The 27,629-nt window shown below is 35.7% G+C and overlaps 1 protein-coding gene across 3 annotated transcripts in view; it reads left to right on the forward strand.

The window, feature by feature from the left end:
- ara (araucan) overlaps positions 1-27,629 on the forward strand; it is a 189,518-nt gene that overhangs the window by 36,487 nt on the left and 125,402 nt on the right. Inside the window, exon 1 of one of the 3 annotated variants that reach the window (XM_067786523.1) lies at positions 17,480-18,260. The exons of the other annotated variants lie outside the window; for them this stretch is intronic. Within the exon in view, the coding sequence (XP_067642624.1) occupies positions 18,210-18,260 (51 nt within the window). The 5' untranslated portion in view covers positions 17,480-18,209. Of the gene's footprint in view, positions 1-17,479; positions 18,261-27,629 lie in introns of those variants that run through there. 3 annotated transcript variants of the gene reach the window in all.

Consider the following 27,629-nt stretch of genomic DNA (forward strand, 5'->3'; position numbering starts at 1 on the left):
AAATGGGGAATAAATTGCGCAAAGTTTCTTATCTGAAAAATCGGTTGTATGAGATATATACTATGTATACCACCGATCTCAATGATTTCTTCAGACATCAATATATGCTATACACGTAAGCATTTGATGAAATTTGAAGCTTCTAGCTGTTAAAATGGGGCCGAAATCGCAAAAAAAATATATATATATACTTTATATATATACTATATATACCATCATATATATATTATATATATCACCGATCTCTATGATTTTTTGACACAACAATATATACTATATACGTAAGTATTTGGTGAAATTTGAAGCTTCTAGCTGTTAAAATGGGGAAGAAATTGCGCAAAGTTTCTTATCTGAACAATCGGTTGTATGAGATATATACTATGTATACCACCGATCTCTATGATTTTTTCAGACAACAATATATGCTATATACGTAAGCATTTGGTGAAAGTTGAAGCTTCTAGCTGTTAAAATGGGAAATAAATTGCGCAAAGTTTCTTATCTGAACAATCGGTTGTATGAGATATATACTATGTATACCACCGATCTCAATGATTTTTTCAGACATCAATATATGGTATACACTTAAGCATTTGGTGAAATTTGAAGCTTCTAGCTGTTAAAATGGGGAAGAAATTGCGCAAAGTTTCTTATCTGAACAATCGGTTGTATGAGATATATACTATGTATACCACCGATCTCTATGATTTTTTCAGACAACAATATATGCTATATACGTAAGCATTTGGTGAAATTTGAAGCTTCTAGCTGTTAAAATGGGGAATAAATTGCGCAAAGTTTCTTATCTGAAAAATCGGTTGTATGAGATATATACTATGTATACCACCGATCTCAATGATTTCTTCAGACATCAATATATGCTATACACGTAAGCATTTGATGAAATTTGAAGCTTCTAGCTGTTAAAATGGGGCCGAAATCGCAAAAAAAATATATATATATACTTTATATATATACTATATATACCATCATATATATATTATATATATCACCGATCTCTATGATTTTTTGACACAACAATATATACTATATACGTAAGTATTTGGTGAAATTTGAAGCTTCTAGCTGTTAAAATGGGGAAGAAATTGCGCAAAGTTTCTTATCTGAACAATCGGTTGTATGAGATATATACTATGTATACCACCGATCTCTATGATTTTTTCAGACAACAATATATGCTATATACGTAAGCATTTGGTGAAATTTGAAGCTTCTAGCTGTTAAAATGGGGAATAAATTGCGCAAAGTTTCTTATCTGAAAAATCGGTTGTATGAGATATATACTATGTATACCACCGATCTCAATGATTTCTTCAGACATCAATATATGCTATACACGTAAGCATTTGATGAAATTTGAAGCTTCTAGCTGTTAAAATGGGGCCGAAATCGCAAAAAAAATATATATATATACTTTATATATATACTATATATACCATCATATATATATTATATATATCACCGATCTCTATGATTTTTTGACACAACAATACATACTATATACGTAAGCATTTGGTGAAATTTGAAGCTTCTAGCTGTTAAAATGGGGAAGAAATTGCGCAAAGTTTCTTATCTGAACAATCGGTTGTATGAGATATATACTATGTATACCACCGATCTCTATGATTTTTTCAGAAAACAATATATGCTATAACGTAAGCATTCGTTGAAATTTGAAGCATCTAGCTCTTAAAATAGGGGAGTGATTACGAAAAGTTCCTTATCTGAACAATCGGTTGTGGGGGATATATACTATATATACGACCGATCTCATCAATTTTTTCAGGCAACAATATGTGCAATATATGAAAGTATATGGTGAAGTTTGAAGCTTCAATCTGTTAAATTGGGTAAGATATTACAAAAACCCTCTTTTTCTGAAAAATCGGTTGTATGGAGGATGTATGCTATAGTGGTCCGATCCGGTCGGTTCCGACAAATGTCTAATCGGACACCCAAATACACCCGCTCACCAAATTTTATCAAGATATCTCAAAAATTGAGGGACTAGTTTGCATACAAACAGACAGACGGACAGACGGACAGACGGACATGGCTAAATCAACTCAGCTCTTCAACCTGATTATTTTGGTATACTTTATGGTGGGTCTATCTATTTTCCTTTAAGGACTTACAATTTTCGGTTTCGTGACGAAATTAATATACCATTTCATTTTCATGAAAGGTATAAAAAGTGTATCCTACAAAAGGTTATCCTACACTATCCTATCCTCACCCGTTTAGAACTTTGTTTCCGTATAGGGTGGATAGTCGTTCTGAAATCTTTTTTTATCTTCTAGATGCACTACAATGAAGAAAAACTGCAAACAAGCGAATAAAAAATATTTGGAAACTGTGTGCCAAATTTTCCATGCGCATAGGGGCAGTTAAAGCGTAAAGTAAGTTATGAACCGCTAACTCAAATTTTGGACGCTGGAATATGATACGGGCGCTGTGAATACTATGCCTGTGTACCCTTCTGACATTCAAGATTTAAATTAAAGGCAGACATTATCAGAACACGTTTCGACTAGGGTTCGCAGCAAAAATGTTGTCAGCAAATATTGTATTTGCCTTGCAAGACGCTAGTCGCACTCGCTATTAAATTTATCGGTCCCATAAATTTGCAGAACAAATTAAAGGAGCTCAGTTTAAGGGAAGCTAGGCCTAAAGGTTATTGTACTCGTAAGTAATTACAACTACGCACTGCTAACCCGGCGTACATTTTTCTGGCAAAAAATTGGTACGCCTTCATTTGACTAATATTTTTTCTCTCCCTCTAATTTCGCTCTATCTTCCATTCCCGAAAAAAATTCTCTCGACATCCATTTCCTAAAAAATAAGCGTTCCCACTCCGGCTCCCACTCAAACTCACATTCTCACTTCAGTAAAAAACGAAAAAAGTACCAAATTCGGTCAAAAATTGGCTTCTAGGCAAACGCTGCGGTAGATACTTTTGCAAAATTCCAAAAGAAAAAAAAAACCAAAAGCAAGGTTAATGCATAAAAGAGTAAAGTAAGTTGTATATTTCTTGTTGCTTTAGTATGATTTCGAGCAAAACAAATATGAGTGAAACAAGTGCAAAAAAGTTAAAATCTTAGTAACGAACAAAAAACAGTCATTATATCCTGCTGAGCGCCTAAGTGTTGACTTCGATTTGTTGAATTATCGAACACGCATTTTTTGCAAGAGTTGCTGACCGAATGCTGCTGTGCTGCCATCTATGCTTTCATTACACGCTTTTTTGACTTGCAAGGACTATTTAGCCATCGAAGTTACATTGAACTGAGACATTACAGCGGCTTTGTATCACACACACACACACATATTAATGACCATGTATGCAATCATGCAGCGCTACTTGATTACAAGGCTCACCAAGTCCCGGTTCAACGCCCGCGCTACAACAATCAATCAATTGTGAGAGTAGTAACAAGGTTGCACAACGATAAATCGCATCGAACCCCATGTGGTTGATTTGTGGCGTTAACATTTGTGGCATGACCACCCATTGTGCCACACATACATACATACGTAGATATATGCGAAATAGCTCTCCAGCAGTGGCAACACCTATTTATGGCGCGTGTGTGTATTGCAAGAAAAACGCACTTGTCATTGCGAAAAATGTTGCAATCCAAATATGTTGAAAGCTCTTTAAATGCCTTAAAATGCCTATTCGCGCCAATTGAGCTGCCACAATTTTCCCTTCATGCATATACCAGCATTTGCCGTTGATATAAACATTTTCATTTCTTTGCAAGACTCCGCTGAAAAGCTATTTTGACAATTGAACTGTCAACTGTCAGAAAGTGACACTGTCATGCGCCCATCCTTCACGCTACCTCATTCACACACAAACTCATTCAAATGCACACACACCGCATATGCATTGAGGCCTTCATAAATTTTACTATATTTATTTCCTACTCCCTTTTTTGTCGTATTTATTACCCTACTCACTTTTTCCCTCTTGCCCTATGCTCTGGCCATTTTTGTCATTTGCGTAACTGTAAAATTGCGCCAACGTTATGAATGCATTTTATTCAATTAGTTTGTTGTTTCTGCTGTTGTTTTCTATGCTTTTCTATTATTTTATTTTTTAATCCCCCGTTTGTCGCCTTTTAATGTGTCAAAATTGATTTCTTCTTAGATCCTTTCCGTTCGTTTGCCAATTTACTACATTTACTCCCCTTTGTGCGTACTTCACCCTGCGGTTCGTGAGCCAAATGGTGCGGTCTTCAATTCTATGCATTTTATGCCATTTTAATTGCAACATCTGTCGCTGTGGTTAAGCACAATAAGTGGCTCATATACACTGGCGAGTTAAAAAATTGCAATAAAAGTGATTTACATGTTTTCTAAGTTTTTTATTATTTTGAAAAATCTTGAATTAATTTTTTGACGAAAATTGTGTTAAAACGATTTCAAAAAAATGCGAAAAGTTATGATTTTTTTTTTTTAAATTTTTCAAGTTTTCCAAATTTTTATTCAGAATTTTAGGAAGCCTTTTGAGAGTGTAGTAGTCCAATTGATTTCAGTTTGACAAAGTTAAAATCCCCTCTCCAAATTCACGTAGACTTTTGACAATTAATTTTTATCTTTCACATAGAGTGTGAAAAATTTAGTATTTTTTATCGAATAAACTCAAAAAAACCCTTCCGAAACTTGCACATTATCAAACTAAAAAGAATCGGACTACAAAACTGCTTACTCAAAAAATTTCATTGAACTCTAATAATTTAAATTAAAAATTTTAAGAACTTCCTGAAAGAATGTGATAAACCACCCCCCCCCCCCCCCCTCCCCCCCCCAAAAGGTCGATAAATTTTATTTTTCAAATACTTTACAGAACAAAAATGAAATATCCAAAGAAAACAAATATTCAAATGTTCAATATTTAAGTTTTTTATAAATAAAATGTTGTATGGAAAATCTTCAAGTCCAAGTTATGGAAATGAAAATATCTAGCATCGATACTGCGGGCCATTTTTTTCTCAACGGAATATCATAGAGAGTAAAATTTTGCGTATGTGGTTTTGCTTGCGTACAAAAATGTGCTCCAGAACAATTTTTTTTTGCACGGTTTTTGCAACAATTTAAAAAAAAGCATATTGGAGTTTGAATTGTCGGTAAAAGTCTAGTTCAGGTGTCGACTGCTAATACGCTACCAAAAATAGCGAGAGGTGTCAAAACACGCGTATTGATCTCGACAACAATAATCCGTAGGCGGAAAAGAAAATTATTTTCTCTGCTGGGAGATATTTGCAGTTGAATTTGGCTATTTTCATGTGGTTGTTGTAATGTTGGTGTACCCACAAAATAATTGTAAACATAAGTGTTTTGCGCGGATATAGTTTTGGTCTCCAAACCGGTGTTGGACCCACCCAGGGTAACTTTTTATAAGCGCCGTGTACTGCGCAAAAATACTATGGATACCGCCCCCGGGTTCGGAGGGATCCGCGGGTCAATTTTCGGTTTTTGTTTAATATCTTTTGAACGAGTTAAAATTTTTCTTTTCCGCCTTCGGATTATTAATACTGAGGTCAATACGCGTCGTTTAACAACTATCTCGATATTTTTGGTAGCGTATTAGCAATGGACCCGTCAATTAGACTTTTACCGAATTGTCAAAATCGGTGGAGCCTATCGGCTGCTATTCTTATACTTTAGAAGATAAAGGACAAAGCAAATTCAAATGGCGATCATTAAGGATACAGTATTTTTTGGAAAAATCGAAGACGAGCATTTGTTTTTATTACCGATAGCTATCAAATAATACCTTTGTTGCTCTAAAATTAATTATGACATTTTTCGGTGATCACTTTCAGAAATTTTCACTCTGTGTCTTTAAACGTAACATTTATTTACATTGTTATTATAACATTGTTTTTTTTAAATTATATAGGTATGAAATGTACACACTCAGTGATGATAAAAGTACCAAATAAAAAATACAAAAAGTATTTAAAAATAGAATACATGCATACTTTCGAAAATACTTTCAAATCGAAAGCAAACAATCTGGACAAATTTTGTATATTTCTTAAGCATGAAAATAGCAGTAGGCACAAAATTTTGGCATTTCACGATGCATGGCAATTTATATATGAATACCGCGTTTATAAAAATAAAACAAAATTTATGAAACTTTTTGATATCATCCCCCCACAGCCAAGCTCACGATCCCCCACTGGTGTTACAGATCTTTTTTTGTAACTGACTAAATTTGATAAAAATTTTCACTGACATTTTCGTGTTCGCTGCTGTAGTTTCCGTTATATTATTCAATAAAGTTCTTATAAAATTAACGAAAATAAAAAAAGAAGTAAAGAACTGATTAAATTTGAAAATCACTTCAAGCTGCTACTCTGTTACTCGCAGGTGTACTTATTTATGTATGTATGTTTGTCGGCTATTTCAATGTGTTTCCATATAAGTATGTATGGCCTATAGTTTTTCATATCAATTTCGAAATCGTTTCGAGATAGAGTGACATAACTGTTTCTTTTTGCAATGTGTTATGAATATTGCATGCTTTCTCACTTTCTAAGTGACTACAATGTCAAAATATTTTTGTTGTTGTTTATTTGTGAAGCATGAAGTGAAGTGGGGTAGGTAGAGCGTTTAAAGTAATTAAAAATCTGATGTACCTTATACCGACATAAATATAAGTATTTTTTGTTGGTTTGCCTCAAAAGGCATTAATCCGAAAAAAAAAAAAAATTTTAATTTAAAATTTTTTCTTACCAATTCCAACAAGTAATCCACGAAACATTCACACACAACGCTCGTTATCTCAGTTTTTGTCAAATCTGGCTATAACTGCGTAAGCAACCGCAGTGTGCGGATAACCTGTGCATATATGCATTGTAACGAATTTAGGGAAATTCGGCTTATTTGAAACCTTCAGCTAACGTTCGAATCACTAAAGTGTTGAATAAATCACTCCAATATTATGTATTGCAAAATGGTTTTTATTAGACTAGTTTAGGAATAGTACAATTATACTTCACAATTATACTTTACTTCGAAACTGATAGCGTGCTTAAATTAAACTGATTATTGACTACTCAGCTTGCGCTGCTTTTGTACTCTCCGTGGCTGCATTCGCATATTTCTACTAAAGTCTAGTTAGACGTTTCGCCTTCTAGAACTGCTGCATCTCCTGCTTGGTAATTGAACATATATGCGTGTAAATGTGTGAGTAACAACTTCGGCTGATGACTACATCTATGTGTGAGTTATCTCTTCGTTGCCTTGTATGTATGTGTATAAATTGATGATTGATTTGTTCATGTACACCAGAGTGGCAGCTTGCTTTATTGTACTTGTGCCTTTATTTACTAATAACATAGTGATGCTAAAATTCGTCACAGTATGTACATATGTATGTATAACCCTAGAAGCAAGATACCCTGTATAATACCCTGGGGTACGATAGAACGTAAAGAAAATTAGTGGAAACACTCGACATTATTGGGCTTATAAGCGTACAGAATTTAACGCCGTCTGGTTTTGGATCCTGCACGTTAAACCCCATTTCCAATTGAAGCCATTGAAATAGCCTCAGAGTAAGCAACCTTTCTTTGATGACGGCAATGGCATATATATAACCGAAATGTCCATACCCTTACCGGGCAACTTAACGAATGCAAAGGCTGTACGCGTCAAGGCATGGTGAAAATTTACGACGTCTAATACAGCGACGTGATGGCAAGTGATGACAAAACGAAGTACCTATATCATCGAGGAAAGAGTCAGCGCATTTGTGGCTTGACAACCATGCCACTCTTGGCAGCCATAATTTCGAAATAGTAAAAGACTTCGTTTATTTGGGAACCAGCATCAACACAAACAAAAATATAAACTCTGAAATCCAGGTGGGCAATTGAAAAGTAAAGTCCTCTGGCGGCAAACGAAAATCATGCTTTACAAGTCACTTGTCGTAACCGTCCGACAACATCTGATGAGGCGGCTTTAGAAGTGTTCCAGAAAAAAGTTCTTCGAAAGATTTTCAGACGTCTGCGCGTTGGCGACGGCGAGTAAGGAAGAAGACTTGTTGTTGTTGTTGTTGTTGTAGCGATAAGGGCACTCTCCGAAGGCCTATGAAGTAAGTAAGTAATACAACGATATAAGAAGATAAAATTCGAAGCGGTGGTGTGAGATTTACATATGCGCCGCTAAGTGCCGCTGTTGTTGTTCTTGTTGTTATGAGAAAAACACTTTCCGAATGGTCAACTGAAAGGCGTAATACCCATAGGTGCCCCGGAATTACGCTACACTGACTCTTGCGATAGCCCGCTTTTATTTTTGTTGTCGCCTGTGTCTATGTACCCTTATAACCCAGATTTAACTAACCAAGGGCTTTTATTTCAATATAGCACTGGGTAGCCCGCCACGTATAATTTTCCTTATTTGATGTACGAAGTATAGTTACATCAAAGACTCTGTCAACGTCTTATCAGCGCTGTCCGCGACACGACAACAAAAATATTCTTGGCCACTTTAACGGAAAGGTGTGCACCTTTCTTTAGTTCTACCATCGGAAAATTGAAACTCTTCGATGAAACATCTCCCAATGGGAAAAGGAGGCTGAGCAACTTCGCCGTTACATGGAATAGATAATTAATCCAGTCATCAGGGGAAGCCATGTTACCAACACCTCAAGATATAACAGCGGTAAGGTTTGCCCATCGTAACAGGCGTCGGAAATCTACAGACCCAAAGGTTTGAGAGGTCAACAAATCATTTCCGCGGTAGTCTGTCAAGAACCATTGGGTTATAGTACCGGATTAGTAAGTAATTCAAACCAGTTACGAAGAGTCATTTCATTAACATCCTGGGAGAATTATTCTGCCGATAACTTGACAACTCTACTGAGGATTTGCGATCTCAGTTTAATAAGAAGCATGAATGTCAACGACATGATCAACTATATAAATACTTGTTTACTAGATTGTATGGGAGTACTAATAGTACGGTAAAATTAAGAAATAAATGGTAAGACCAAGAATTGACAGAATTGAATAAACTAAAATACCGGCTGCACTCACAAGCTAGAGCAACGCGTGACTATACCGAATATAACATGGTCGCGAAGTACTACAAAAAACTAATCAAATTTAAAAAGATTAAATACATGGAGAATAATATTGATATCAATAGTTCAGATAGCAAACTAATGTGGAAGTATTTTAAGCATGCTGTAAACTTAAAGCGGCCACAAGAAATGATCTTGACGGTGATCGTAAAAGGTGTGACATGACACACCTCGCGATATTCCTACAGCATTGAACTCCTTCTTTATAGATAGCATTGTTGATATAAACAGGGAAATTGAAGTTGTTCAGAGTCAGAACGACTTCCAATTTACAGCTAGGTCATGTTTAAAATTCGAAGAAATTACGGTTGAGGATGTTATACTTATAACAAAAACGTTCAAAAATAAAACTGGGTGGAAAAATTTACTTTCAGAAGGCGTAACTAAAGATTCGGTATCGTACATGGGTTTCTTCTATGCAACCGCTATAAACAAATCCATGCCTACTGGAATAGTGCCAGACATGTGGAAAATTTCGACAATAGTACCAATTAGGAAAGTAAAAGATTCAATAATGGCAGAAGAACTAAGGCCGATAAATTCATTGCCGAACATAGAAAAAATTCTGGAAATTGTAATAAAAAATCAACTGCTTAATTACTTACAAAATAATAAAGTCCTTATAAAGGAACAATTCGGTTTCCGAGAAAGGCACTCTTGCGAGACGGCGTTGAATTACGTCATATCTTGTTGAAGGGAAGAGCTGAGCCTAAAAAAACATATAGTAGCAGTGAAAAGAGCGTTCGAAACAATTGATAGGAATATAATGCTCGACAAACTACAAACAATTGGTATTAGGGAAAATGAATTGCAGTGGTTTAGAAGCTTCTTATCAGACCAGAAACAAAGAACAACCATCGAGTCAGTAGTCTCATACGATGCACAAGTGGGCATAGGTTTACCACAAGGGTCGGTATTAGCACCAATCCTGTTCAACATTTACATCAGCACTGATGCGCTACTTGAAGAAAATGAAACGGACATTTCAATAGCAAGGAGCAAAATGCACGAAGATTTGGACTCATTGTATAGATGGCTTTGCATTAATAAACTCGAGCTTAACGTTAACAAAACTAAGTTCATGGTTTTATCTAGGACGACTAATAAAGAATCAATTTAGATCTAAAAATAATGAATACCAGCATTGAGGATGTCAAAATATTTAAGTACTTAGGGATTCTGATTGACAATAAACTGAGGTTTACGGATTTTGGAAGAGATCACGTAAACTTATTAGTAAGAAATATAAGTAGAAAATTTATAGATCCATCATAGAACCGCACTTCTTATATTGCCCTACAATATTCTTTATTGCCAATGAAACACAAGTAGACAGGTTACAAATTATGCAAAACAAAGCTATTAGATTTATATTGAAAGTGAGGTACGACACTTCCATAAAGAGTATGATTGATGTACTAAACTGGTTGAGTTTGAAACAGTTGATTTTTAACCATAGTATGAAATTTGTATTTTATATCAAGCGTGGTAAATTACCTACCTAATTGAAAAACTTGTTTATATGAATGAACCCCATTCTTACATAATCAGCGTACATGGCAATCCAAATAGACACAGAGGAACCTTGTGCATCAGTTAAAATACATATATCGCTCGCAATCACATTGGGAAAGAATTCCTGAAAATATCGTCCCAGAAAAACAGTTGGAGTGTTCATGTGAATCACGTATATTCCTACAACAATGATATAATTAATTATGTTGACATAAAAGCTGGTGCAGGGAGGATTGGAAACACGTCCTTTCCAACCGTCCGATAAGAGTGACTCATTCTGCTGAGCTGCTAGCTTTTGGGTTGACCGGAATCAAATGCATTCCGACAGCATAAATAATAAAACTTTGCAATCATACGTCTTGGAGTAGGGCAGGATTGCGAATACGTCCTTCCAACCTCCCAATGAGATGACTCCAAGACTTGCCCGTTGGGATCACCAGTTCCCGTGCTGATCGGAATCTCATGCATTCCGACACCCCAAACGCTAGAAATCCTATTATTATTAAAATGTATTTATAATTTGTAATAATCTAAGTTTTAGGCTTAAAACGCCGTAATAATAATAAATAATAATAATAATTAATATATAGCGAAATGTGGTACTTCCCATACCGCTAACACTCCCCTATACCTCAGGGAAGAGTTGTTGGACTCACAACACTAGAAAAATCAAGGAAAGCCTTGTAATCTTTCTTTTCTAAATTCCGACAAACATAGCTTCTTTTATTGTACTATCATGCTTTGAAACTATTCAGGAAATGCCCCTCTCTTCAAATCATCCGCCAGCGTCTCTATTACAATGTTGATCCATATCGCGTTCGTACTCCCACTCCCTTTTTCCCTCATTTTGCCGATTGCACATGCGGGCCCACTGGTATTGTAGTGTATCTTTAGCGGCAGAGTCTCAAAAAGACTTGGACCAGTATGCGAAACCGGTTATAAAATGTTTTCGGTAAATACCGCTGAATCTCCATTTATATCTGAGATCATATAAGACAGCGTTGTCATTGGACGGTATACCGACGGACCATCAATGATAGTCACAAAATGTTGGTGGATTCTTTTGTCAAACCCCGTTCCAGTATTTGTTAATTTGAGTCCAATTAACATACGCTTAAGAAGAAGGAAATAATCTACACGGAGAGAGTCGCACTATCATGGCACCAATTCGTGTTGTGATAACTTACGCCAATTGGGATATTAAGTCTTCCCCCACTTTTCTCACCCAAACCAGTGGTTGGCTTACAACTTCTATGGTACCAGACACGGTTATCGACAGGTATACTTTCTAGATCTAATTCCATTCGCATAACATGACCTAGCCAATGAAGCGTTTGGTATTTTATTCGATGCGCTCATATATGTAAAACTCCTTATATTGCTGCTACAGGCTAGGTCAGGGGTCCGCAAAATTAAAACTGTGGCTGTATGAGTAAAACTAAAACCATCTTAATGTTAGTGGTTTAGTTGTTGATAAAAAAAATTTGGTTCATATTTGGAACACATAATACATACGTGAATAGAAAGCGACCTATAAAAAAAAAAATCGCCGGTAGGTGGCGCAAGGATCGAGATATTTCAAAAAACTCGTATTTGTGGTACGATTTGGCTCATATTTGGAACAAATATTACCTAAAGTCCGGTAGATGTGCCATCAAAATATTTTGGAGTTCGAGGAGAGACACGCATGGGCGGCGCAGAGTCGAGTAAAGTCTTTGGAAGGATTTTGTATTGAGGACTTAGATTGTATAAGTTGTCAGGAAAGAGTCCTTGTAATAATGAGTCACTAAATGAACTAAATCGAATGAGAAATAATAGGCAATTAGGTAGGGAATAGGTACTATTGTTGTACTTGTTGTTGTTGTTGATGACTAGCCTAGGTACTAGACATCGCACTCCTCATCAATCTAGGGCGTTGATCAGACAATTAAATAAAAGCGTTGGACGCGTCAAATTTCCATTGACCAACTGAACCTCAATCAGGTTATGCTACGCCTCACATTTTTAGAAATTTCACGCTCTCAACGCTTTTATTTAATTGTCTGATCAACGCCCTAGATTGATGAGGAGTGTGATGACTAGTAGCTAGGACCTACCTAATTATTTTCTAGCTTTTAGTATTATTATTACTTAATGTATGTATTGTTTTCAACAAAACCGTTTAACTTAGAATTTTTTTTAATTATATTATTTTGATTTCGAATACAAAACTCATTGCGAGCATTTTCGAGCATTTTATATTAGCAATATAGCAGTATTACATACATACATATGTATATTGTTGTGCTACACAAGCTTTAGAATCTCTCGTGGCACCGTCGATAAGCTAGGCACCTGAATGCCCAAAACCTACGAGGAATATTTTTCTCACAACAAAAACAACAACAACAACAACCGCAACAACACAACATAATAAATGAACGTAGGTACCTTATATACATATGTATGTAATTGATTTGTTAAGCCAAATCTTAAAGATCTACCCCCATACTTGTTTCCTTTAAAAGCATTGGTAAATATGTACATACATACATACGTAGTTACTTCCTTTTCCACTGAAAGTTTGTTACTTAAGTCTTTTGTTACGCATTTAAAAGGTGGTTTGCAGCTAATAAACACCGTCACTAAAAGTGATTACAACAAATTAAAAATTAAAATAAAACATGCCAGCAACGATCCAATTTTACACTTTTTATAGTTAAACTCTAGGAAAATGCATTTCATACGAATTTCGTTTATGCCCTGCGTAAATATGCGTCAAACAGCGGAAAAGGAGTGAAAGGCCATTTTATTACACTGCAAAATGTACATACATACACACACGCACATATAAATACGTAAGCTATCCAAACAATCGCTATAACAAAAACCTAAACTCCATAATGCGCTAAAGTTGTTTTGTTGCTTTTTTATTTAGCGGCAATGCATAGAATATTTGCGCGCGCTTCATGGTTGGTTGAAATGAATTTACAAAACAAAAATGTGAAAAAGAAAGAAAACCAGATAAGCATAAAAAACTGTACATACAAGACGAGATAACAACAACTACCTTAAACAAACAATCAGCATTGTAACGCCGCAACAATACAAAGCAAAGGGGTGTGGCTATTGGTCTAGCAATACTACGCTAGGTGAGCAACAACAATTTACACGTAAACCAAGTAAACACTTTGTTGTTGCTATTAGTAAGAAATCGAAAAAATAATGGTTGTATCCCTCACCACGTATGTTTTAATTTATTTTTCGCTTCTTTTTCTTTCGCTGCAACCCTATCTGCCAGACCTGGTCGCAAGGGGGTATTTCTGGAGGTCGAAACCCTCTAAGGAGAACTGCTTTCGTGATTTGAAAAAAACAAACTTGCTTGTGTTGTACAACCTTTGAATTTAATAGAAAAAAAATATAGCTCAATACCGAAAAAATTCAAGCTTTGTGCCAAGTGAACAGAAACTGAAAGAATCTCAAGAAAACGTTGCAGATATTACGAATTTTTTGTTCAAATTTTAATAAATAGTATGAGAACGCATGGCGGCCACCGTGGTGTGATGGTAGCGTGCTCCGCCTATCACACCGTATGCCCTGGGTTCAACTCCCGGGCAAAGCAACATCAAAATTTTAGAAATAAGATTTTTCAATTAGAAGAAAATTTTTCTAAGCGGGGTCGCCCCTCGGCAGTGTCTGGCAAGCGCTCCGATTGTATTTCTGCCATGAAAATCTCTCAGTGAAAACTCATCTGCCCTGCAGATGCCGTTCGGAGTCGGCATAAAACATGTAGGTCCCGTCCGGCCAATTTGTAGGGAAAAATCAAGAGGAGCACGACGCAAATTGGAAGAGAAGCTCGGCCTTAGATCTCTTCGGAGGTTATCGCGCCTTACATTTATTTATTTATTTATGAGAACGCACTTTCATATTTCAATGCGTTGATTTAAAATAATTGTTTTTCCAGAATATGTAATCTTCCTCTATAAAAACCAAGTTTATTTATTGTGCTGCAGGGAAAAGTGCCACCCTAGGGAACACAAAATTTTAAGGAATCAGTTAGGTTGTAAATTAAGAAAAACTTTAAACTCATATTGTGCATTGAGTGGGCTATAAAAATGCCTACATCTTTTACATCGACTCCGTACGCATATGCAGCAGATAAATTTTTGTTGAGAAGCTTATCAAGGCAGAAATACATACAATGGGATTGTTGACAAACCCAGGGTTGCCTCGCATATTATAGTTGGAAAAGCGTGTTTGTAAATATATTGATGTTGCTTTCCGCAGGCTTTGAACCCAGACTGCCGTATGAGACCACGCTACCGGCGCAACGCGGTGGCTATGATCTATAGAGTTGAATATATATAGACTTAAGTATTGTTTAAGGATGATGTTAATACGTATGCCAAGTAAGGGAATGAAATATTGTTAACATTTTTTATGACATGCTTTGATGTTCTTATATTAAATTTCTGACAGGTAGTGAAGATGCTGTTTGCTGTGGGATGCTTCAATTTGATATAGGATGTGTTTTGATTGTTAGTCATTTGAAGTTTTCAAGACGGGGTCTTCATACTTTGACTTTAGTCTATATGCAATTTGGGCTATAATTATTCTTGCATTTTCTTGAAAAATTGTACGAATGATATTTTGTTTTGATCCCATGTATTTATCTAAATATTTCAATGATTAATACAGACTGCGGAATTTTAAAATTACAGAACAGCAATATCGGGAACTATAAAATAGTAGCTAGGCCACCTGTATAACCTGGATAAAGTGCATCAAAACATTTGATATAACTAAACTGGAAAATAAATATAGATACCTCGCTACTTATCTGAACAACAGAGTTTCCAATTGCAACAACAAAAGAACACAGAAAAGGCCTGTTCAGAAAATGAAAAGGGCCTAATAAAAGATGCCGCAATCGATGGGTATTAGAATTACAGAGACATCGAACCATATGCATTAAGCCACTGAATACTCGTTACAATCAACCAATTACCGTTTTACAGTAATTTTAAAGTAAATTTGAACTAAACATTTTATTCACCAGCCTAATTAATGTGGGAAATTTTGTTCAATTTTACATGGCCCTTCCCTTATAAAAAACAACATCTAATTATAAGAATATTTTTTATAATTTATTCAAGACGTAAAAATCTATTTTGCATGACTCATTGGCGCCAGAATTATGTATGGTATAAATATCCCAAATTCAATAGAAACTTCGCGGCATGTTTTTCCCGTTACGACTGTGGAAGGACTTACGTTAGATAGACAGTGAATGATCACCGACTCAATGGTCTTAACTTGTTTCATTGACCGCATGTTATCTACGTTGTGATTGTTTATTTAGTATAAGGAGACTTTTTACTGGGGCTCTGTGAATCGGCCTATTGACAGATTAATAGTTTGGATATAAAAATAACAACTACGTTATTTCAAAATACATATCTTCTTCAAATAAATATATTGGTTAAAATTTGGATTGAAATATATGTAACACTGCATAACAAGTACACCAAATCTTTGTGGCACAGACTAACCGCAAAGTGTTACAATACATGTTTGTACAGAAACTCCGACTTATGGCGCTCAGACGCTGTCGATGAAATCCCCCAGCTAGCCAGGATAATACCTTCACAAAATGGTTCACCACTAAATATATATTTATAGGCTACCCAGATGATATTTGGAAGTAGTGAGCCACTTGAACCTCGTAAAAGACTCGCTCTTGCCAGCAGGGAGTATGGCGGTGAAAAGCTTTTTGCATTTGCTTGGCTCTAGAGTCTAGACCGTATAAGGGGTTAAGAGCAAATTAGGTAAGCTATGGAAAACTTATTGAGAAGCTTTTTAGGTATCAAATGAAAGTTTATTGTGATTTTTATCTGGTCACCTTACTCTCTACATTAGCACTGTTTTCCTTATCTTAGGAGGATATCTAGTATAATTTTACTCAAGAAAGCCGTTTGAATAAAAATCCTGCGGACGGCACTGCTATCTTCACGTTACAGCAAGACAACTCACACCACCTACATACTGTAATACCAACAATACCAACCTCATTGAGTGCCAAATCCCTGTGATTGGCCACATGTACGAAATAAAAGCAACAACAAGTGCATTTATTGGTTTATTTCCCCTTGAGAGAGCAGGGCAAAATACATGAGCAACAACAACGTATTCCATCGAAACTTACTACCGTGGATAAATACAAGGTGAAGTTTGAACGAAATGGTGTTATATGCGCGTCTATATGAGAGAGCAGTAGCAATGGATGTACAGGAATAATAAAGTATGAGCAGAAGAAGGAGCATAAGCAGCTATAAACGGCAGCTGCCACATTTCCAGTGCAGCGCATGGGAAAAGTCGACCATCTGCAATCGAGTGCTGGCGCATACAACGAGTGGTTAGTTACTCGTTACTCACGAAAAGAGCTTCAAAAGTAGTTCATTATGAAATCGGCGGACGTATGTTGCTCAATGCACTCAGAGTACAACACGTTCAATAAAATCAAATGCCACAGAGAATAAGATTTTTGTATGAAGATAAACGAAACAGTATTTGTCTATCTCTTTTACACCTACACAATAGTTGATAAGGTTTGGAAATGCGGAGTACATGCCTTGCGCGCTTCATCTTCCACTAGCGCTCTCTGCGTATGTAATATATGCAGGAAAATGTGAAGAAACCAAACAAAACAATAGCAAGCCCAACAATATAATACAAGAACAATAACAAAAGCTGTATTATGCCTGCATTCTTGTTGGACTCATTTGCTTCATTTTATGTGTGGCAGCTTTAGGTGCTTTGGAGGGTTATCCAACCAGTTCGTGTTCGAGCGTGAATGGTGTGGCATTGTTAAACGGATGTAAATAATAGTACGATAGTACGTTAAGCTCGCGTGAGTTAAATAAAAAAAAAATTTCTTTGTAATAAAGCTGATTTTGCTGATATTTTCGTGTTATTCTTCTAAACATACAATTTTTGCACGGTTAACTCGTTAGGTGGTGCGCGTTGCATATGAACTGTTGTTGATTCAACGTCGGCATTACTAACGCGCATTTTTTGACGTTTAGAATGGCAGTGGTGGCGGCGGCGGCTTGGGATTGGGGATTGATGCGGCTATGCAAAGGAATTTCCATTTTAAATATTTGTTGTGTTGTATGAAACAAACAATAGAGTACTAGAGTACTGCTTGTGGGTGATATATTTTGGCAGTGGCTATTGGCGTCCATCGGCGGCAGTGCGGCAGTGTGTATCCATTACAACATTAATGTGTTAATATGTTAACACACTCAAAATCAAAATAAAAAAATCTTTTCAATAACGTCATTTTAATTGTGAAATAAATAATTGCGTTTATTATACAAAAATTGTGCGAAGTTCAATAAAATCCGTTAAACATAAAATCTCTAAAAAAGAAGTAAAACTGTGTTGAAAAAACTAAAGAAAAAAATTGGAAACTTAAACAATTTGTGCAATAAGTGACGTTGTGCAATAGTAACAACTGTAAACAAAAATACCAAAAAAAAAATAAACAAATAAAAGGACATAAACCCAATATTTATAAACAAATTTTGAAATGGCAGCTTATGCACAATTTGGATATGGGAGCTACCCTTCAGCATCACAGGTGAGTCCACCCACATGTACATATATGCTTATGTATGTATACTACTCACAGACGTATCTTCTGTGTAAGTGCACGTCTACATAACAATCGTTTCCAACAGATTGTATTTGATATAATCACTTGAGGTAGGCCCCCGATCATCGCTACTGTATACCTATGTATGTAGGTAGACGGTATTAATTTCAAAAGGATGCAGAAAACGTGAAAGTCATTGTGGCAGGGAGCTTTCCCATTATCACCCACATCCATATTTTAGTGACTCCTAAAGCTTACGAACAATTTTTTTAAATCATAATGCAATTAAAATAATTTGGTTTAAAGCTTACTTACCACATTTTCTTAGAAGATTTTGTTGATCCTCGAATTGAAAATACAACATTTGATAGACAAGTTTATATACCCCAGCCTTTTAGTGTAGAGATATACGCCGCCGATAACCGCCGCCGCCGCCGCCGCCGCCGAATGTCAAAAATATCGGCTTGGCGGCGCGAGGTCCGGCGCGTTACTATATTTTCTATTCGTTTAAGACTGTTTAGGCCATTTATTGTTCATGTCGAAAATTGGTCGGATATGGTCGAAAGGGGTATCAACGGATGCGCACCACTGCCAGTTATAAGAAACTAATTACGAAATTTAACTCTTTCTGACTGTTCAAAAGTTATTTAAAAAAAAAAAACAGGCCTTTCCATTGTCAGCTCAATACGGAATTTGCATCACCCAATTCACCAAGTTATTAAAAGAAACCACTAAAAGAAAAGTTATATAATAAATTTATATGTTCACTTTGTTTTTTTTTTTTTTTCAAAAAATTAATAATGAACCATGAATTCAAATAAAATGAACCAAGGCGAACATGTTTTCAAGTTGTCCTCAAGTTGTTAAAAAAAGAAAATTACCCGAAAAAGGTGCCGAGTTTTAAAAAAAATTTTATATCCCGATTGGCTAAAAGAATAAGCGAAATCAGTTATGCAAAATCCTTTAGTACGTTCTAGGGGCATACACACTCCTTTGAAATTATTCTTAGCTCATACTTAAGTTGAGGATATATGTACATACATATGTACGTACACTGAAAGAAAAAGACGGGTAAAATCAACCGAAATACGGGTCAATTCAACCGAAATTTCTGTCAATTTTTATCCATCTCAACAAGATGTTGAATCAACTGCGCACAAATCGTTGATTCGTAATTGACCGTTTTAGTAGTCAAATAAACAAAAAAAGTTGTTTCATTATACTTTACCCATAGTTTTGTTAAATTAACAATTATTACTGTCGCTCTAAGAATATCTACCAATCAAAACTGTTAATATGAAAGGGATTTCTGTTCATTCGAAATAACCAGCGTAAACTGTTAAATTAACAGTGTTTATTGTCGAAATGACATTGACAGTGATATCTATTGAAATAACAGATATTTCTGTTTTTTTTTCTAGATTAATAGCGTAAACTTTTACATCAACAGAGTTTTCTGTTCATACCTATGATATTAATATATGTGTAAAAAAAAAAAAAATAAAACCGGATAAATATATTTTTAAACTTAAGTTGTGTTTTTATTTGTATAAATTACAAATAAGTACATTTCGTTTTTAATGATTTTATTGCTATATTTAGTAATATTAATTAAAATAATAGTAACTTAAATCTGAATTCAAATAAAGAAAACTTGGTCCGAATCACCATCGAAAGCTTTGTACGAAAGTATGTTGCCATATATATACGTAAATATGTGAATACATAAATACGCATGCTTGCTACATATATATATATATATATATATATATAAAGTTCTTGAAACCGACGCCAATGTGGTTTAACAAACGGTACATGCTCTTATTTTCGCTAGAGCATGTACTAACGCGTGTGTGAATATGTATGTAGCATGTGTATGTATGTATATATGCTATGTATATATGCTACATACATATATATGTATGTATATATGCTACACACATATCCACACACGCGTTAGTACATGCTCTAGCGAAAACAAGAGCATGTACCGTTTGTTAAACCACATTGGCGTCGGTTTCAAGAACTTAATTTCAGCTTTACAATTAAACATTATACAGTTTATAACTTTGTTTTATTAAACGCACTTTCACCAAATTTTATTTTTTATAATTTATTTAATTTATAGTTTTGAACTTCGCCGCGCGTCACTTTACTGCTTATTCTCAATTTCTTCTCTCGCATGTAGAGTTGCCACACGTGATTTTTTCGAACAAAACTTGTTGTATAAATGTTTGACATAACATTTTAAATACAGAACTTGTAAGCTATAGAAAAGTAAAGAATGAAATCGCTGGAAGGTAATTCACCATTGGAGTAACTATACATGTAACTCGGCAATTTTAATTCTCGTAACAGTTTATTTTGAAACGATTCCAAAACAACTCAAACTTTTATGCTGTCGGAAACATCAACATTAAAAAAGGATGTTTTTATTATCTTATTAGATACGTTCGCGTGAGTGAAAATTCGTAAAACTTGAACAAAATGTTACTAACTTTGGAAAAATCCTGTTCGCTCAAACAAAACTTTTGCAACAAGAGGGTGTAATTTTGCATTTCGCTTGGAGGAGAAGTTGCAAAATTGTACCCGATAAATAGGTGTCCCGGTATCGCATAATTTTTTGCAGTGTTATGCACATTAAATTCGAAAAAGGGTTTTATTGTTTTGTATTGATAACTGAAAAACTAGTTTTTTGTTGTTTTCCCAATTTGTGTGTTTTTTCGATTTGGTGGTTTTCTTATTTTGGGTTTTTTTTTTAAACAAGTGGCACCATCGTCATAAATGCAAAGCAGAGAGCGCAGTGAGCCTAAAATTCTCTTTGAAATTTGCTCATGCATTGACTGTTGTTCACTGTTGGAATGACTTGTAAGTTGTGTTAACAGAAAAATCAGTTAGATTGACCAGGAATCTGTCAATTTTATAGAATGTTGTTAACTTAAGAGCGACAATTTCTCTTCTGTTGAAATGACTAAACTAATTTGTTCGCTTGACAAAGAACTCGAGCGAATTAACCATAATTCGATCAATTTCACCGAATCTCCGTTAAGTCAAGAACAACAGAACAGATTTGTTGATTTTACTAGCACATTTCTTTCAGTGTATGAGAAGGGTTTGAAAAATCACTTGGGCTTACATTCAAACATCTGTTGTTTATTTGCAAAACTATACAATAGCGTCTGAAATGTTAATTTTGATTTTCACACTTCATCTTTCAACACCCAAGTCTCCCGGTTTGTCATTCCCTAAAGTTGGCGGCCCTATCCAAAACTAGTCCTTTGGAGTTAATCACATTGAATATAGCCTATCAACCGTGTTTAAATATCACCTACACGTTACAGCTACTGTTACAAATGTGAATACGTAGGCACAGTTATGTATTTACCAGGTGAGGTTTTGTCCTTCGCAAGAAAACTCAAAAGCTTTCCCAAGACAGTCGAACTAATGACCATGTGTGCTACTACCCTAACGTAGTGAACAGTTGAATTAGTCTGAAAACTGAAGCTACGCGGTCATCCATAATGAGCTCTTATATCATAAAGCCGGAAAACAGCAGCTAACATCTTTCAACTTAAAATCGGGCTACTTTCATTCTAAAATATCGTTTTGATTTAACGAAGACTATTGAAATCAATGTTGTGAACACAAACGTCTGGAAACTTTGGTCTACATTTGAAACATTTTATCCAGGGTCCTTGTAAAATTTTAATTATGTAGATGCACCGAGGATTATACGATTTTCTCCCATGAGTTACGCAATGACATCCACTTAGACTGCTTATGATTTCGAGGGCGCATCCTTGGCCGAATAGTCACACCCTAAGGTTTCAAAGGTGTTTCTCTGGTATACCTCGGCAGCATAGCGCGACAAAAGCATCCGTTGGAAAGTCTTCGGAGCTACACCTAGAGCTTCTAGGAAAGTGACATCGACGAAGGTATGAGTTCCAAGTCGCAGTCCTATAGCTTCTGTGCTGACATATGGTGTGAAGGTCATGAGGCGTGTTAGCGACTGGTGGTCGGGATTGTTACTGTTCGCACATCGGGAATTGTAACTCTTAAAAACAGCCGAAAAAACTGGAGGCGCCCTGTGCCACGAAAGTCATGAGTATTAATAGACCATTAATAGCAACCATAAGTCGCCTTTGTGCGTGACCGCCAAGGAGCCACAAATGATTTAAAGAAATTGTGTTCGCGACGATTGTTAAGAGTTATCCCTAGGTGAAACCACGCTTTGCACGAGATATACAGACAAAAGTGTGACTATTTTATGTATCTCTATTTCTTTTCAGCAGACGCAGCAGTACCAATTCCAAAGACCGGGGTTAGGTTCGAAGCCTCTCTGGAATAAGCGAACGAGGTACAATCCCTCCGCAAGGAGCTACTCTTGAAAATTTATGAACGGTCTGCGAGATCTTGAGGCAAAAACCCCGGATCTTTCCGAAATGGCCAACACGTTGATTTCCTTAAATACATACAAACAAAACCTTTGCTAAATATTATTTTTTTGAACAGAAAGATCAAGTTTTTAAAGTAAGAACACCGGCGTACGCCGGCGCGCCGCTCACGCTGCTGCCGCCGGTATATAATAGAGCCTACGCCGCCATCGCCGATAAAGTGATCGGCGTAAACCTCTATTTTAGAGGCCAGAATATAATCATTGTCCTTACTGATATTGTGGCATAACTTTAGATAGTATTAGATATGACGTTTTAGGCCAAAATCGTAAATAAAGACTTTACTTCTTCTTTGCTTTGAGGAGGATGAGATGGCGGAGTACATATTTTCAGTTTGTCTGCTCCCCATTTACTGAGAGGCTTTGGGTTAGCTAAGTAACTTCCAGCATTTCTGCGCTTGTTGACAGTCGATAGTGCGATGCCATCTACTTATGTGGATATCCAATGGTTCTACCCACTTTCCCGTAAGGTAGGTTATTTTTAGAGAATAGCTCATTTATGAAAGGTCCCGAGCCAATGTCATTATTGTGCAGTCATCCGCAAGGTAGCAATGGTTATTCGCGATGAAACAAAATAGCGCACGGGACACCACCCTGTTTGTCCTGCGGAGGGGGTTTCCCAGATACTAATGACTGGCTAGCCGAGGTTAGCGGTAAAATAAGAGAGTATAATAGTTTTCAATGTTTTCCCTACCGACAACTGGAGGGCTACCGAGCGATATGATGCCTCTAAGTTAGCTGTTTTACAATTTTAAGTAGCGGGACAAAATTCGGCAGTCTTAGGGCCTTATTCTGTATTACAAACGAACGTTCGTCTCGCCTCAGAGAAGAAGCGCTAGTGTATTTGCACTATGTTAAACGAAGGCTCAACATTTGCTTTCGCCTTCCTGTTAGAAACGTAAAGACCGAACGAAAGTGATCGAGACGAAATCGTTTAGAGGCGAATCGTTCAACTGAGCTATCGTTCGCAGTACATGTAATGAAGCCCTTAATTTTTCAGCACTTTTAACATAATAGCATTTACCACAGGGCCGCATCCAGCACGATTTGGGAGGGGGAAGGGGGCGATTTAAGTAAACTTTTTATGTAAGATAAAGTGACCTTAAAATTTTTCATACAAACACACATACATATCTACACTCATCTACAAAAGTCATCATCACTCTGATTTTCCAGTTTTTACTAAGTTTTGCTTCGACCTTCATTATTTTCGATATTTTTATAAAAATATGTATTATTATATAACACCAACAATACAAATATACACTTAAGACTTTTTAGAAAATTCGGCAAAATTCCGCGAACTTTCATGCAAGTTTTTAGCTTACAGTAAGAATTTTTAGAATTTATCTCTCAGATGGCGTTTTGCATGAACGTTTGCGGGCAATCAAAGAGAGATTTTTATACTCAGCTGAGCAGAGCTCACAGGGTATATTAACTTTGTTCGCATAACGGTAGTCCGTAACGGCATAAACTAATCGAGATAGATATAGACTTCTATATATCAAAATGATCTGGGTGAAAAACGAAATTCATTTAGCCATGTCCGTCCGTCCGTCTGTCCGTCCGTCCGTTAACACGATAACTTGAGTAAATTTGGAGGTATCTTGATGAAATTTGGTATGTAGGTTCCTGGGCACTTATCTCAGATAGCTTTTTAAAATTAATGAAATCGGGCCATTACCACGCCCACTTTTTCGATATCGAAAATTTCGAAAAACATAAAAAGTGCGATAATTCATTACCAAAGACAGATGAAGCGATGAAACTTGGCAGGTGAGTTGAACTTATAACGCAGAATAGAAAATTGGTAAAATTTTGGACAATGGGCGTGGCACCGCCCACTTTTGAAAGAAGGTAATTTAAAAGTTTTGCAAGCTGTAAATTGGCAGTCGTTGAAGATATCATGATGAAATTTGCAAGGAACTTAGGAAATTAGCAAAATTGGAGAACGACCACGCCCTCTTTTAAAAAAAAATTTTTTTAAAGTCAAATTTTAACAAAAAATTTAATATGTTTACAGTATAAAAGTAAATTATGTCAACATTCGACTCCAGTAATGATATCGTGCAACAAAATACAAAGATAAAAGAAAATTTCAAAATGGGCGTAACTCCGCCCTTTTTCATTTAATTCGTCTAGAATACTTTTAATGCCATAAGGCGAACAAAAATTTACCAATCCTTGTGAAATTTGGTAGGGACATAGATTCTATGACGATAACTGTTTTCTGTGAAAATGGGCGAAATCGGTTTGAAGCCACGCCCAGTTTTTATACACAGTCGACCGTCTGTCCTTCCGCTCGGCCGTTAACACGATAACTTGTGCAAAAACTGATATATCTTGACTAAACTTAGTTCACGTACTTATCTGTAGTCACTTTATCTTGGTATAAAATATGGCCGAAATCCGACTATGACCACACCCACTTTTCCGATATTGAAAATTATGAAAAATGAAAAAATGCCATAATTCTGTGCCAAATATGAAAAAAGAGATGAAACATGGTGATTGGAAATGAATATATGGCTAAACTATTCATTTCATAAAATATTTTCACCGAAGTGTTATAAATTGCATATCTTGGGAGGGGGGGGGGGGGGGGGGGGTGGGGTGGGGGGGGGCGATTAGGACGATCTTATGGATTATACTACATAAAAGCTAAAAATTTTAAAATTTTATATGTAATTAAAACAAACTTTTATAATTTTCATAAGTTCCAGATCAGAGCGGTGGGTCCCCCACTGATTTACCAAAATAGTAAATTACTCATTTGATAGAAAGTTCCCTTCAAGCAAAAAATCTGTCCCCTCTCTCGCACAATAGCACATTGAATAAAAAGCGAACTTTCGCAGATACTCGATTTTTTTATTAAAAGTTCGCTGGTTTTAAGCTATTCCCCCTAAACCTCTCAATTTACTATTGAATTAATTGATTTCATTTACTTTAAATTTTAAGCTTATTTTAGAATTAAGTCTAATTATTGAATTTATTTAATTAATTTTATTAATTTACTGCCAACTACTACCTACGTCAATTATATCAGCAGAACTTCAATATCTCCCTTGGAATAATGCACCCTTTAAAAATAATATTTAAAGGTTGTTGCAATAAATTACATTTTATGACTAAATATAATAAATATATATTACTATTTTAATTTACTTTACATGCGTGATCGCCTTGGTGTTATTTTTTTGTTTTAGATGTACCACCTATCCAGGTCTGTGCTGAAAAAAATATGATTGTGTTGATTTGATTTTGTACAGCATTTTTTTCAAATTTTACACGCTCTACTGTAGTCACGTCCATCTATATATGTATTTGTTTTTTCAACTCTTTTTAAAGGGATTTTTAAGGTCATAATTTTTGTTTTTGTTTTTTTTTTAATAAATTAAGGTTTGTGAAATCTTCACAGGTGAGTATAATTTCCTTCGCAGGTAAGTAGGTTATTTAAGTGAGTGAGTGAGGTGAGTACATTTTTCTACAGGGGTAAGTTTAATTTTCTTCTCAAATACTGATCGTAATTTTTTTGCACGTATTTAAAACCAAAAAATGGGATTGGAAAATAAAAATGAGTCTCTCCCCGCTCGTGGACCCGACACAAGTCTTCAAACTTCCATTTTCGAAAGTAATAGAGTGGAGGATTTTTACTCTAACCGAGCAGCAAACTTGATAAGTGACCAAACAGAATTACTCCTTAAGGTAAAAACCCAACACTTCTAGCAAATTCCTTTAAAACATATCGCCTTCCCCATTCCATAAGATGTATATAGCTTCGATAGAGCAGAAATATTAAAAATGGTCTGAAAGTTATGGCAGTTGCATGTCGCAAATTATCGAGACCACGCAACATTAAGCGTGGTTATGGTCCGATTTCGTTCATCTTAAATACCGATCTGAGATGACTGCCCACCTACATACCAAATTTCATCAAGATACCTCAAAATTTACTCATGTTATCGTGTTTACGGACCGACGGATGGACGGACATGGCTAAATGAATTTCTTTTTTCGCCCAGATCGTTTTGATATATAGAAGTCTATATCTATCTCGATTAGTTTATGCCGTTACCGATTACCGTTATGCGAATGTGAGCTCTGCTCAGCTGAGTATAATTAAGAATATCGTTGACAAAATTCTGTTAAGTACGTTTTTTCTTGACTCGTGACCGATGGGCTTGTTTTAAGAACAGTTTTTTCAAGCATACCGTTCGTATTTTATGGCCACTTTGGTATTGATGTGTGAATCTTCTTTGCTCTTTTCAAGTCCTACTTGAGGTTGATTTAAGATTTTTCGTTCTCACGCTTCGAGAACGGTTTGTGCTTGATCATTGGGAGTGGGAAGGACCATCTTTTTTTGTTTTATTAATAAATAATTTTTTTGTCATTAATAAGAAATATTAATAACAAAAAAACTATTATTAATATCCAAAAGATTAGAAAAAACGCATTTTTTTAATATATTTCTCTTATCGAGAAATTTTTCTTATTTGATGATGCAATCTGAATATATATTTAAAACATTTCATAACAAGTTTGAGAATTGCCTGTGCTAATGTGGATGGAACTAAACGAAAAATAAGAGTTACGAAAATAGAATATAAAAAAATTGTTTTAAAAAACTTCAGAGTTTGACGGTGATCGAACTCGCGCCACACGATCGCAACCGTAACATCATAGCCCCTGGGCCACTACGACTGCTTGATAGCTTGTGCCAAATGTTGTATTTAACATTATAGGGTTCACGAATTATACCATTTCTTTTTTCTTGAACTTAATTTAAGACCAGCCGTTCTCTTTTCAAGAAAATTGTTGTCAGTTCAAGAACAAGGTTGTTGTTTTGAGAACAGGTCGTTCGTTTTTCAAGAACAAATAAAATTAAAGAAAAAAAAACTTTT

Source organism: Eurosta solidaginis, chromosome 5 (genome assembly GCF_040869045.1).
Source record: "Eurosta solidaginis isolate ZX-2024a chromosome 5, ASM4086904v1, whole genome shotgun sequence".
Taxonomy (NCBI): Eukaryota; Metazoa; Arthropoda; class Insecta; order Diptera; family Tephritidae; genus Eurosta; species Eurosta solidaginis.